The sequence below is a fragment of the Culex quinquefasciatus genome, chromosome 2 (assembly GCF_015732765.1).
Source record: "Culex quinquefasciatus strain JHB chromosome 2, VPISU_Cqui_1.0_pri_paternal, whole genome shotgun sequence".
NCBI classification, from domain to species: domain Eukaryota; kingdom Metazoa; phylum Arthropoda; class Insecta; order Diptera; family Culicidae; genus Culex; species Culex quinquefasciatus.
Window position 1 is genome coordinate 82711047 of NC_051862.1, and position 12081 is coordinate 82723127.

Genomic DNA, 12081 nt, shown 5'->3' on the forward strand with positions numbered 1-12081 from the left:
GCACCTGCCTGCCTGCCTGACAGGGCTCCTTTGAGCCGGCCGCGCCAAAAATGTCATATTCAGAAGCTAATAACTTTTCAGTAAAACATCCAAACAATATGGTGTCTTCAGGAAAATTGCTCTAAATTTAATGAAGGATCTACATCTGAGAACTGATAAAAAATGGATAGTTAATGCGTCCTCCACAGGTAAAAACTGAAACAGTTGGATTTCTCCATACATTTTGACGATGTTTCCCATGCAAACTTCAAGCGATTAGAGGTAAGGTTGTCCGCGGTTATAATGAGCTCAAATTTGGAAATTTGGCCTAAAGATGGGTCAAATTTTGATATCATAAATCTCGGAATGCTTGATTTTCAAAGTTTCAGCCAGAATAAAGATTTATACTTTCTTTCATGTCAGATTTTGTCAGATTTTTCATTTTATGCATATTTGATTGAAATGAACCAATTTAATGTAAAATAAAAAAAATAGAATGTTTGTTTCCTACAAAAAATCAACATTTTTGAGACATTAAGATCAGTTAAACCATTTCAATTCTACATTTTTTTTGAATAAAGTCATATTTTTTCTTCCTTCCACCCTTCAGAACTGTTAGTTTTTCATCTGCCAGATTTTTCCAGACAGATTTTATCGATTTTTTGCCTGATTTTTCAATGTTTGACCTGGTAATCCTGCTTTAAGAGAAATTTGTTCCAGAAATTTGGGTGTCATTCAAATACCATTATCAAAAATGTTTTTGTACGACTAACCAACACGGTCAAAACGCCAGTTTTGATCAAGGTTGAAAAAAAATCACTTCGAGCGAAAAAAATTTGATATATAGACATAAGGGGTTTGCTTATAAACATCACGAGTTATCGCGATTTAACGAAAAAAAAACTAACTTAATCCACCTATGTGGTTGGTGCCTTCCTCACTCTTTTCCAACAATGAGTGATATGTGATATTATGGGTTTGGACACAAATTTTGTCTAATTTCGTTAAGTTCCAGAATACAAAAAAAAACAAACATATCACTCAAGGGCTCATAAGTTGCATCATAAGTGGTCAGAACTCGAGATAGGGTTGCCAGATCTTCAATGTTTTAGACTCGGCCTTTCAATTACCTTACCAACGATGGGTCGGATGATGGATCCGGACATTGTTTACATACATTTAAGCGAGATCCGGCTGCAAAAATAGTGCATAAATATCACTTAAGTGGTCAGAACTCGACACAGGGTTGCCAGATAATCAATGTTGTAGACTCGTTGGAAAGGTCTTTCGATTACCTAACCAACGATGGATCGGATGATGGATCTGGACATTGTTTACATACATTTAAGTGAGATGCGGCAACAACAAATTACATAAATATCACTTAAGTGGTTATAACTCGAGACAGGGTTGCCAGATTGTCAATGTTTTGGACTCGTTGGAAAGGTCTTTCAATTACCTAACTAACGATGTATAGCATGATGATGTTTGATTCAGTTTACTGCCATTTATTCAACTTCTGAAAATATGCGAAAACACATTTTTATACACAACTTTTGAACTGCTTATCGAAACTTCAAACAATTCAATAGCACCGTATGGGACCCTAAACTAAGTCGAATGCGACTGGTTTGGTCAAAATCGGTTCAGCGAGTGCTGAGAAAACTGCGTGACATTATTGGTCACATACACACACACATACACACACACATACACACAGACATTTGTTCAGTTTTCAATTCTGAGTCGATATGTATACATCAAGGTGGGTTTTCGAGCTTAAAATAAAAAGTTCAATTTTGGAGCAGGATTATAGCCTTACCTCAGTGAGGAAGGCAAAAGTTTTGAAAAAGTTGGTCGTCATCGATCATGGCCGAAACGAAGAAAAACGCAAAAAGTAACTTTTTCAAAACTTTTTTTCGTAAAATCGCGATAACTCGTGATGTTTATAAGCAAACCCCTTATGTCTATATATCAATTTTTTTGTAATTGTCTGCTCTACAACTTTGTACAACATTGTTACACTCTAAAAAATAACCCTGCAAAGTTAGAAAAAACACGAAATTTTAAAATGAAACATTTTGTTCTAAATGAAAAAATGACCTTTCTGGGTCAATGCAGATTCGAAAAGTACATTAAATTTCCCATAAAATGACATGTTTCAAAATTTTTTACAGTCGCGTAACGGAAAATGGGAGAATTTTTAAAACCTTTTTAGTGTTTTTTTCGATGAAAAATACGTTTTTTCGGAATTCTGAGTACGCCATCAAATCGGACGTCTAATTACATAAAAGTCCCTTTGACACCAAATTTCTATCTCATCACCGTTTCAGGCTGCAAATGTTCAAAAATGGAAGGGGTCGTACCGCCCCTCCGTCACGAGATATCAAAAAACGGACCTCGGATTCGTGATCAGGGACAAAAGCTACCCCTTAGGACAAAGTTTCACGCAAATCGAAGAAGGGTCGGGGCAACTTTTCCCGATTTCGTGTGAGTTGGTAGAGAATTACCCATTTTATAAATAAATATTATTTGGTTTTATCTTTCCACAGCCGGCTGTCTAAGATTAAACCATTTCATTAAAAAATTAACAAAAGTTAAACGGGAAATGTCTCATCCGCAGCATCCGATAGTTTGCCTTGAGAATAAAATATAATACCTTTCAACAAACACTATGATTTTGGGTCGCATCATCATCTTCTATGATGAATCCTGACCAAGCACCCTATCCAACTAACCAATTTTCAGGTTCCTGGCGCTTGTGGGGTGTATGCACAGAGTAAATCAGCTGCCCTAGTAGCAACCTGCGCTAACTAACATTCCCGTCCCTTAAAATCGAGATCTACAAACTGACATGGCGGGCGCCGTTGGTGGCCAATGACTGTTACCTATTCGCAACTGATCTTGTTTTGGCAATCATGGTGTTTTATCTTTTCAGCGCATTCATACATGCTGTTGATAAGGGAAATACCACTTGATAGTCGAAGTCTATGATCAGTAGTGCTGAAAGGATATTACGGTTCTGTTCAGCAACGGAGAAGGACAACCATGGGTGGTCTCTCATGCTCATGCTCATGCTTATAAAAAATTGATTTTCAGTACGTTCTAGTCAGCTAGTGGGGCAAGACGAACAAGCCGTTGGTGCAAAAGAAAAAACACATTAAATATCATGTTAATTTGCTAACAATTTAACTGTTATCAATTTGAGACGTCAGATTAGAATGTATTTGAAACGTTTCTTTCATTTTGAGATGAAATAATAATATTTTTGCAATTCCGTCGTGAAACTACTTACTTTTCCTGTCATTTTTGAACGACGAAATAGCCTACTTTTCTGTACCAAAAATAACAGAATCGAATAGCAACACTTTTCAAAATAAATGCTGAAAAGTTCTACTTTTCAGCACTCAAATGGGTGCTGAAAAGTAGAACTTTTCAGCACTTGTTTCGAAAAGTAACACTTTTCAACATTTTTTTGATTTAAACGATTTATTGAGAAAATACATGAAAATTTGACTTAAAATTTCACTCAATTGGTGTTTTTCGGAATTGCAAAAAATGTTGTATGGAACTCGTTGCAAAACTTGATTTTTTCAGCATTCTTTGTATTTATCCAACTCGGTGAACCTCGTTGGATAAATGTACGACTCGTGCTGAAAAAATCCTCTTTTTGCAACTTGTTGCATAAACTACTATTTACTTATAATTTAATCATATTTTCGAAACAAATTATTATTTGGAAGATCAATGATATTTTTTTATAAAATCACTATGTTTTTCATGGACAATTTTTTAATCATTTTTTATCAGTTTGTTAAAGTACTTTTATGTATCTATTTCCCAATAAAATATTTTGTTGCAGCAATCTGTATTTTTTCCATACTTAAAATCTTTTTTTTTTTATGCTTTCAACACAAACAACGAAATAATAAAACAAACTTCACAAAAGGTGTAAATCATTTGTAGGGACACTACTGGTCTAGGAAAAATTGACTTGTTTTCGATTTTCGAAATAAATATTGTAAAAAAACAAAGTTTTTGAAAAAAAAACTTCATTTTTTTTCATACAATTATTTTTAATAAATATCCCATCCACTTCCCCATGACTCTACCTCTGGTCGTAGCCGGCGCCAGTATTGATCAGCATGATTGGAGCCTGTGAGTAGTTGCGAAGCGAGAAAAGATAGCACCCACTTATCTTCCGAGGCTCGTGGATGTAACTTCTGGAGATCCTGGCCAACAATGGAGTAGCAACTGCGGGTGGGCATTTATGGTAATGCTTATCGGTCAACAATTTACAACAATTTCAATTCATATTCTTCATGGTGGGTTCCCAAACAATTCCTCAATTTAAATTCTTGTATTTAAAAAAAAAAACACTTTTCTCGCTTTATTAATTATATACAAATTACCAAAATTCAACAACAAAAAAGTTTTTCCATACAATTTCTCATACAAAGTTAGATCGCTTTACCCAAAGTGGGGACTTAACCAATCGGTCCCAAACTTTGAGAAGTTTTATAGGAAGAAACTGGAAAATTGCTGTGTTGGAAAAAAACGATTTTGTTATTACACCATAATGATCGCCCTTATGTACACGAACGATGCAAACTGTACACAGTCCGATCTCGCCTAGTACGGATGATGTTTAGTTCTGTTTTGAGCTCAACAATAAGTTATCCGAAGTGTAAAGGCTTTGGCATGGGTGGAGGGCGCCGAAGTTTTGACACTTGGATTTTTTGGAAACCACTGGCCATTCTCAGGATTGTTAGTTCAATGAGCGGTCCGCGGCATTGTAGATCCGCACAGGCAGACAATTCAGAAAAATCAAGCTCATATATGCTTTCTTCATCGATTTGATGGCCTAGCGGGCTATAGCACCAGTCCTCACTGTTGGTGCTGGGTTTGAATCCCGTCGGTTACAACTTTTTTGCTGTGTTTACAAAAATTGTGCATGCAGTGTGTAATACTAAGTGTATTTTTTTACAAAGGTGATGTGCATGCTTTTGCATACGATTTTACCATCGATTTTTTGCTGTGTAGTTTAACTAATGCTAGATGAGTCAGTCAATGTAATATTGTTTTGTTGCTTGAAACAAAACAATGACTTTTGAAACATAAAGGTTGTCTAAATTAGGGATATTTACCATATGTTAAACTAGTTTGTCGGTTCTACTAGGGTGCCCACTTTTGGTCAAATTATCTTATGTATGAAAAAAATAAACCACTTTACATTGTTATCCGAGCATTCGTTGGTGAAGGTTGTCTGAATCAACATGACTCGTCGCGTCCCGGCGCAAAACGCCGGCAATATTGCCCTACCTGCGGCTCAAGCAGGCAAAAAAGTGGGAATTTCCAAAAGGAAGGTTGAGGCCTCAACTGATGGCCAAAAACCGGGGATTTCCAAAAGGAAGGTGCTTTTGGAAGTGACATCGAACAGCAAAAAGACGAAAAAGAGCGACGGTACTGTACCGATGGATGAGGAGGAGGAGAACTCTTCGTCGCACGAGGAGCAGCTATTGAAGAACAACAAGTTCGCTGGACTGCCTGACGAGGACCAGGTAGCGGAAGCAAAGGAGAATGAAGTGAAACAGCGAAAGGAGAAACTGCCTCCTTTTTATGTGCGGCAATCAGCAGCAACGATCGACTTTCGAGCGGGGCTGGTTGAACTCATCAAGTCTGGGAAAGTCCTAGGCAACATTCGTCTGTGTCAGGACGGATTTAAGGTGCTGGTGCAATCCAGGCAGCACTATCAACTGGTCAAGGATTACTTGACCGAAAACGAGGCGGAGTACTTTACCCATGATGTCGCCATGGATAAGCCGTACAAAATCGTCGTCAGAGGTCTGTACGACATGCCAGTGGAGGAATTAGCTGCCGAGCTAAAAGTTTTGAAACTGGATGTGTTGGCCGTGCACAAAATGAGCCGACGCAACAAAGACATCAAGTACCGTGACCAGCTCTACCTGCTGCATTTGGCTAAGGGATCGACGACGCTTCCTGAGCTGAAGGCAATTCGAGCGGTTTTCAACATTATCGTGTCGTGGGAGCGATACCGACCAGTGCATCGTGACGTCACACAATGCTTCAACTGCCTGGGTTTCGGGCACGGAGGTAAGAACTGCCACCTGAAGCGTCGTTGCGCCAAATGTGGTACCGATGCGCACATCACATCCCAGTGCATCCAAGATTCGCTGGTGAAGTGCCTCAACTGCAACGGTGAGCACTCGTCAACCGACCGAAAGTGCCCCAAGAGAGCTGAGTTCGTGAAAATTCGGCAGCAAGCATCGACGAAGAATCAGCCTCAGCGTCGTAGAACTCCTCCAGCCCTGGTGGAGCAAAACTTTCCACCTCTTCAACCGCGACGCCAGGTCCCGAACTTGGCACCGTTGCCGTTGGATCCCAGGAAGAGAGCTGAGATGAATCATCCACGGCCGGGTTCCAGCCAGGAGCCGAGACCGCCACCACCGGGCTTCAGCCAGGAGCCAAGACCAACCCAAGAACCAGCAGTTGAGGAAAATGGTAATGATCTTTACACCTCAACCGAACTCCTCAATATTTTCAAACAGATGTCCGCTGCACTGCGTGGATGCAAAACCAAGACCCAGCAGATTGAAGTGCTGACCTCGTTCGTCATCCAGTATGGATCGTAGGTCCCTCAAGCTGCTGAATTGGAACGCTTGCTCCATTAGGAGGAAGAATTTAGAGCTGGTGGATTTTCTTCGCGAGAAGGAGATCGACGTAGCTGCCATCACGGAAACTCATCTGAAGCCCGGTGAAAAAGTTTATCTGCAAAACTACAAGATCGCGACGCAGCTCGATAGGACCACCTCTGGAGGAGGAGGTGTGCTTGTCGCTGTTCATCGTGATCTCAAGCCACGCCGGCTGCCACACTTTAAGCTGGACATCATCGAGGCCGTTGGAGTGGAAATTTCCACTTCGGTTGGCCCAGTACTCTTCATTGCTGCATACTGCCCACGTCAGGTGAATTCCAGAGATGGTTCAGCAGCAAAACTGAAGAGCGATATCCAGAAGCTGACACGGCGGAGCGCAAAGTACATCATCGCTGGTGACCTCAACGCGAAGCATGAAGTTTGGGGCAACAGCAGGAGGAATCGGAACGGAGTGATTCTGCACAACGATCTGCAAAACGGATACTACAACGTTGTGAGTCCAGATCGTCCAACGAGGGTGGCTCGGTCTGGGAATCACTCAATCATCGACTTCTTCATTACCAATATGGCTGAGAACGTGGCTCATCCTGAGGTGTTTGAAGAGTTGAGTTCTGATCACTATCCGGTGGTTGTGGAGGTTGGAGCTTCCGTTACTCCGCAGCGGCAACCAACCCGGAAAGATTACCACAACGTTGACTGGCAGCAGTTTCAGCAAGTGGTCGACAGCAACATCGACTATGATCAACACCCGGAAACTTCTGCTGATATTGATCGTTCGCTGGAGGTGATCCAGCAGGCTATCAACCAAGCAGAGGCTGCCAACGTTCGGGAGGTTCCTGTTAATTTTAAGGTAACTGATATTGACGTAGATACTAAACACTTGATTAGACTTAGGAATGTTTATAGGAGACAATATCAACGGACTGGGGACTATGACAAAAGATTTCAGTGAACAATTTGAACAAAATCATACAAGACCGACTTGACAATATCAGAAATCAAGAATTTTCAAAACATGTAAGCCAGCTTGGGAATTATTCAAAACCATTTTGGAAACTTTCAAAAGTTCTTAAAAACAAACCAAAGCCTATTCCTCCTCTTATTGTTGAGGATTCTCGTTTGATTACATCCGAGGAAAAGGCAAATGCACTTGGGCTTCATTTTGTTAGTTCACATAATCTTGGCGCTTCCATGACCAGCCGTAAAGAAACATCAGTTGCCAATAGTATTTCAACAATCAATGACTCTACCTTTGAATTTCCTGCAGATTCCCATGTTTCTGGTGAGGAAGTCAAAGTTGCAGTTAAACAAATGAAAAATATGAAAGCTCCAGGCTTTGATAACATTTTAATCTGGTGTTGAAAAAACAGAGTGATCAGTTCTTTCAACATCTAGCCAATATTTTCAATAAATGTTTGCAACTTGGTTACTTCCCTACCAATTGGAAGCTGGGCAAAGTCATACCAATTTTGAAGCCTCAAAAGATCCAACATCGCCAACAAGTTATCGTCCCATTAGTCTTTTGAGTAGTCTGTCCAAACTCTTTGAGAAGGTCATCTATTCAAGGCTTTTGGATTTTACCAACGATAATAATATAATTTTGAACGAGCAGTTTGGCTTCCGAAAGGGACATAATACTGCTCATCAGCTTACGAGAGTAACTAAAATCATCAAGCAGAACAAGCTTGAGTCTAAATCAACTGCTATGGCTTTGTTGGATGTTGAGAAGGCTTTTGACAATGTTTGGCATGATGGTTTGATACATAAACTGTATTTATACGGTTTTCCAATGTATCTTATCAAAATTATCCAGCACTATCTTTCGGAGAGATCGTTCAAGGTTTTTCTGAATGGGATTGCTTCTGGATTATTCAACATTGATGCTGGGGTTCCCCAAGGAAGTATTCTTGGCCCACTTCTGTACAATATTTTTACATCTGATTTGCCTACTCTTCCTGGTAATGGTGTGTTGTCACTTTTGCTGATGACACTGCCGTTATTTATAAGGGTAAAATAACCAGATATTTAGTTGGCCGTCTTCAGAAGGGTCTTGACGTTCTTTCCGAATACTTTGGCGACTGGAAAATTCGCATAAATGCAGCCAAAACTCAAACCATCATTTTTCCACTTTCCAAATCGGCCAGATTTGTCCCAAAGGATGATGTTTTGATAAAAATGAATGATGTTTCGATACCCTGGTCAAAGGAAGTTGTCTATTTAGGTCTCATACTTGACTCGAAACTTTTGTTTCGGCAGCATGTAGATAAAATATTGAACAAGTGCAGCATTCTCATCAGGTGTTTGTATCCTTTAATTAACAGAAAATCAAAGCTATCTTTGAAAAATAAGTTAGCAGTTTACAAACAAATAATTTACCCTGTTATTGAGTATGCAGTACCTGTTTGGGAGTGTTGCGCTAGAACTCATAAATTGAAGCTCCAGCGTGTCCAAAACAAGGTACTCAAAATGGTTTTGAATGTTCCTGGCTGGACAAGATCAAGTGAGGTTCATGAATTAGCAGAAGTTAAAATGTTGGATCAGAAGATTCAAGAAAAATGTTTGAAATTCAGGGAAAAATGTGCTATATCTGAATACCCCTTGATTCAAGGATTGGTTTAGTTTATGGTAAGATTAAGTTAGTTTTAGGTTAGGTTATGTTTTCTTAACATTTTTTTTTCCTCATTGTACCTAGTGTTACAAAAATGATAAATCATATACTTTTAAAGTTATAAAAATGAACAGTGTTTAAATCACGAAAAGCAAACTAAAGCTGAAGAGCCACAGCTGACCACTTATTATGTAAACCAAATGTAATTATTATAAGAAAGATTCAATAAAGTATATTTAATTCAAAAAAAAAAAAAAAAACCACTTTACAAGTGCTTCATTTACCACTATGGCAGGTTCTATAACCGAACACTATGCATCGCTGAAGAAGACTTGTATTAAAGTATTGTGTGTTGTTGCAAGGAAAGTTCTTAACCAAAAGTTTACGTCAGAGCTATTGGCAGCTTTTCGATGCCTCTGTACTCTCTTGCACTAAGCATGCTGGGATTCCTATCTATTTAACATAAGAGAGCACAGAGGCATCGTTTCGTTAGTACCTACGACCTTGTGACTTCTTTTTATCCACAAGTTCTTGGTCGCCTCTAAGGTGTCTGAAAGTACAAAAACACTTACTAATATAATTACTTGTGCAAACGGTGAAGTTCTCACAATATTAGAAAAAAATTCCACCGATGTTGGAAATTTCCCCTCAGAATGTGTGTTGGTTTCTTTCTGGACTCAGTACGAACGTCATGGAGCTCCTGAGAAGACGCATCCGCCAGTGGCGCAACGGCTTAGAGTCCGAGTTTAGCAATCCGAAGTTGCTTTTCGAGAAAACCTGCGACTCGGTTTCGAAATGGTCGACCATTTGCGGCTGGGAACGATTTGAGCCGAATTACACGCGGGCCAATCCAAGGTTTATCTTTTTGATGGTGGACATTTTCTTTTTCTTTGTGGTGAGCATTTTGTGCTTGAAGGATCTTTGGGGCCAACGGGTGGAGTTCATTTTCTGTTTAGTTACGCTTGGGCTTGGTTTTCAGGTAAGTTACGATTTGATATTTATGTTTTTTTTTTCACAAATTTCATTCTCGTATCTGTGTTCAGGGACTCGTCAAAGCGTACATGTTTACCCACGACACCATCTATGCTCTACTCCAGTACAATATGAAACGATTTAAAAATCCCAGCAAAATCCCGGAAATTCACAACTCCTTGATGAAAACGGCTTCTTGGTGTACAATTTCGGTGAAACTGATTGCACCCAGTTACGCAACGATGGCAGCACTAACGGTGATCATTTCTTTGCTAATTTCCGCGTTTGAGCGCCGATTTGAGCTGCCATTTGGATTTTTCATTCCGGGAGTCGATCGCGCCACGTGGATCGGTTATCTGCTGAATTTGGCCTTTCACACACTGCAGGCGTTCGTGGCGGGTGGCGGGTTGCTGGCCACGGACATGTGTTTCTTTAATCTTATAATCAACGCCATTGGACAGCTGGATGTTTTGATTATCCGTTTGCGGAAGCTTGGAGAAGCTGCCACATCGGGCAAACATGTTGAAGCTGAGCTTTACCAATTTTTGAGGGAAATAATTCAAGAACATATGGAACATGTCAAGTACTTAGATGGGTGAGATACGAAGTCAAAAATAGTCTAAAACGTCTAATTTCAGGTACCTTTCAATGATGGAATCACTTATGAGGGCAGGTTTCTTCATCAATAACGGATGCCTTATTACTGAAATAGTCACATCTTTGTATATTGTTTTGACTGTGCGAATACTCAAATTCTCAGTTACAACATTGTTAAACGCATTCTTATAACTTGCAGAATGATGAAATCTGGTTTCCCGGGATAATGATCGCAACTTGCTGCTCTTTTCAATTGCTGATTCCATGCTACATGGGATCATTTCTTTCTAGTAAGGTAAGGCAAGGTGAATAGAATTCAGCAAAGCTCCCAAGTACGCCCCATAACAGTGCTTAATTGTATCGGTGTTCTGAATACTAACTTTTTCAGTCATCTTTGCGATCAATGTCAACTCTCGATCTACCGCTTATCACACCGCTACAATGCTCATAGTTAGCATGAAGAATGATTGTGATTTGCGCCAAGAGTTAAACCGTGCAGAATTTGTTTCCATTTTTGTCGACTTTTTTATCATTTAGGAAAAAACACACATGATTATGCGAGACTTGACTGTGCTGTCCCTTTTCCAGCATTCCTAAATATTTAATTTATTTCTGTGCGCGTAAGTGTGTACTGTACGTGTGCTTTCAGTCCAAGCTGAGCTTATTTCTCGTAGGAGCAAGAACCAGCCTTTGTTCGACAAGAGCATTCCGAACTTGATTCTGTTGTGTTTCTTAGATAGTTTGCTCACATAGCAAAATGTGTAGTTTTAAATCAGGTATTCCTATTCCTGACAAATAATTAGCTTGATAATCAACTTTCATTTTTAAACTAAGTTATTTAAAAATAGAGTTGCATCCAAGAGTGACTACTTGAAGAGCAAAATTTTGTATGAATGTCCGCATTTACCACTGCAGAACGACGAGCTAATCCGTGAAATCTACATCACACCCTGGAATGAGCTGCCAATTTCGGCCCAACAAGCACTCAAGTTGTTACTACAGGCTTCTCAAAACCCGGTCACCCTATCAGACGGATTCTCCCCGATTGATTTGGATAGCTCTTTGGAGGTTTGTAAGAATGATGTATTGAAGTTTTTTTCTATCCTGATTTTTTTTAGATCTACAAAAAGATTTATTCGTACTTGGCAATGATTCAAAACTTTTGTTAAATGTTTTTGACGACTATTTAATCTGAAAAAAATAAAAGTCCAGTTTAATTTACACTTGCACAGCACCATATACATCTTTTTA

The 12081-nt window shown here is 39.5% G+C and overlaps 2 protein-coding genes across 2 annotated transcripts in view; both read left to right on the top strand.

The window, feature by feature from the left end:
- Window positions 1-12081, top strand: part of LOC6033422 (cell wall protein RBR3) — a 623466-nt gene that overhangs the window by 44227 nt on the left and 567158 nt on the right. The gene's annotated exons all lie outside the window — the stretch shown is intronic.
- Window positions 9953-10832, top strand: LOC6033431. Its single transcript, XM_038250463.1, has 2 exons — window positions 9953-10240; window positions 10305-10832. The coding sequence occupies exons 1-2, from the start codon at window positions 9953-9955 to the stop codon at window positions 10830-10832; spliced, it is 816 nt and encodes a 271-aa protein (XP_038106391.1).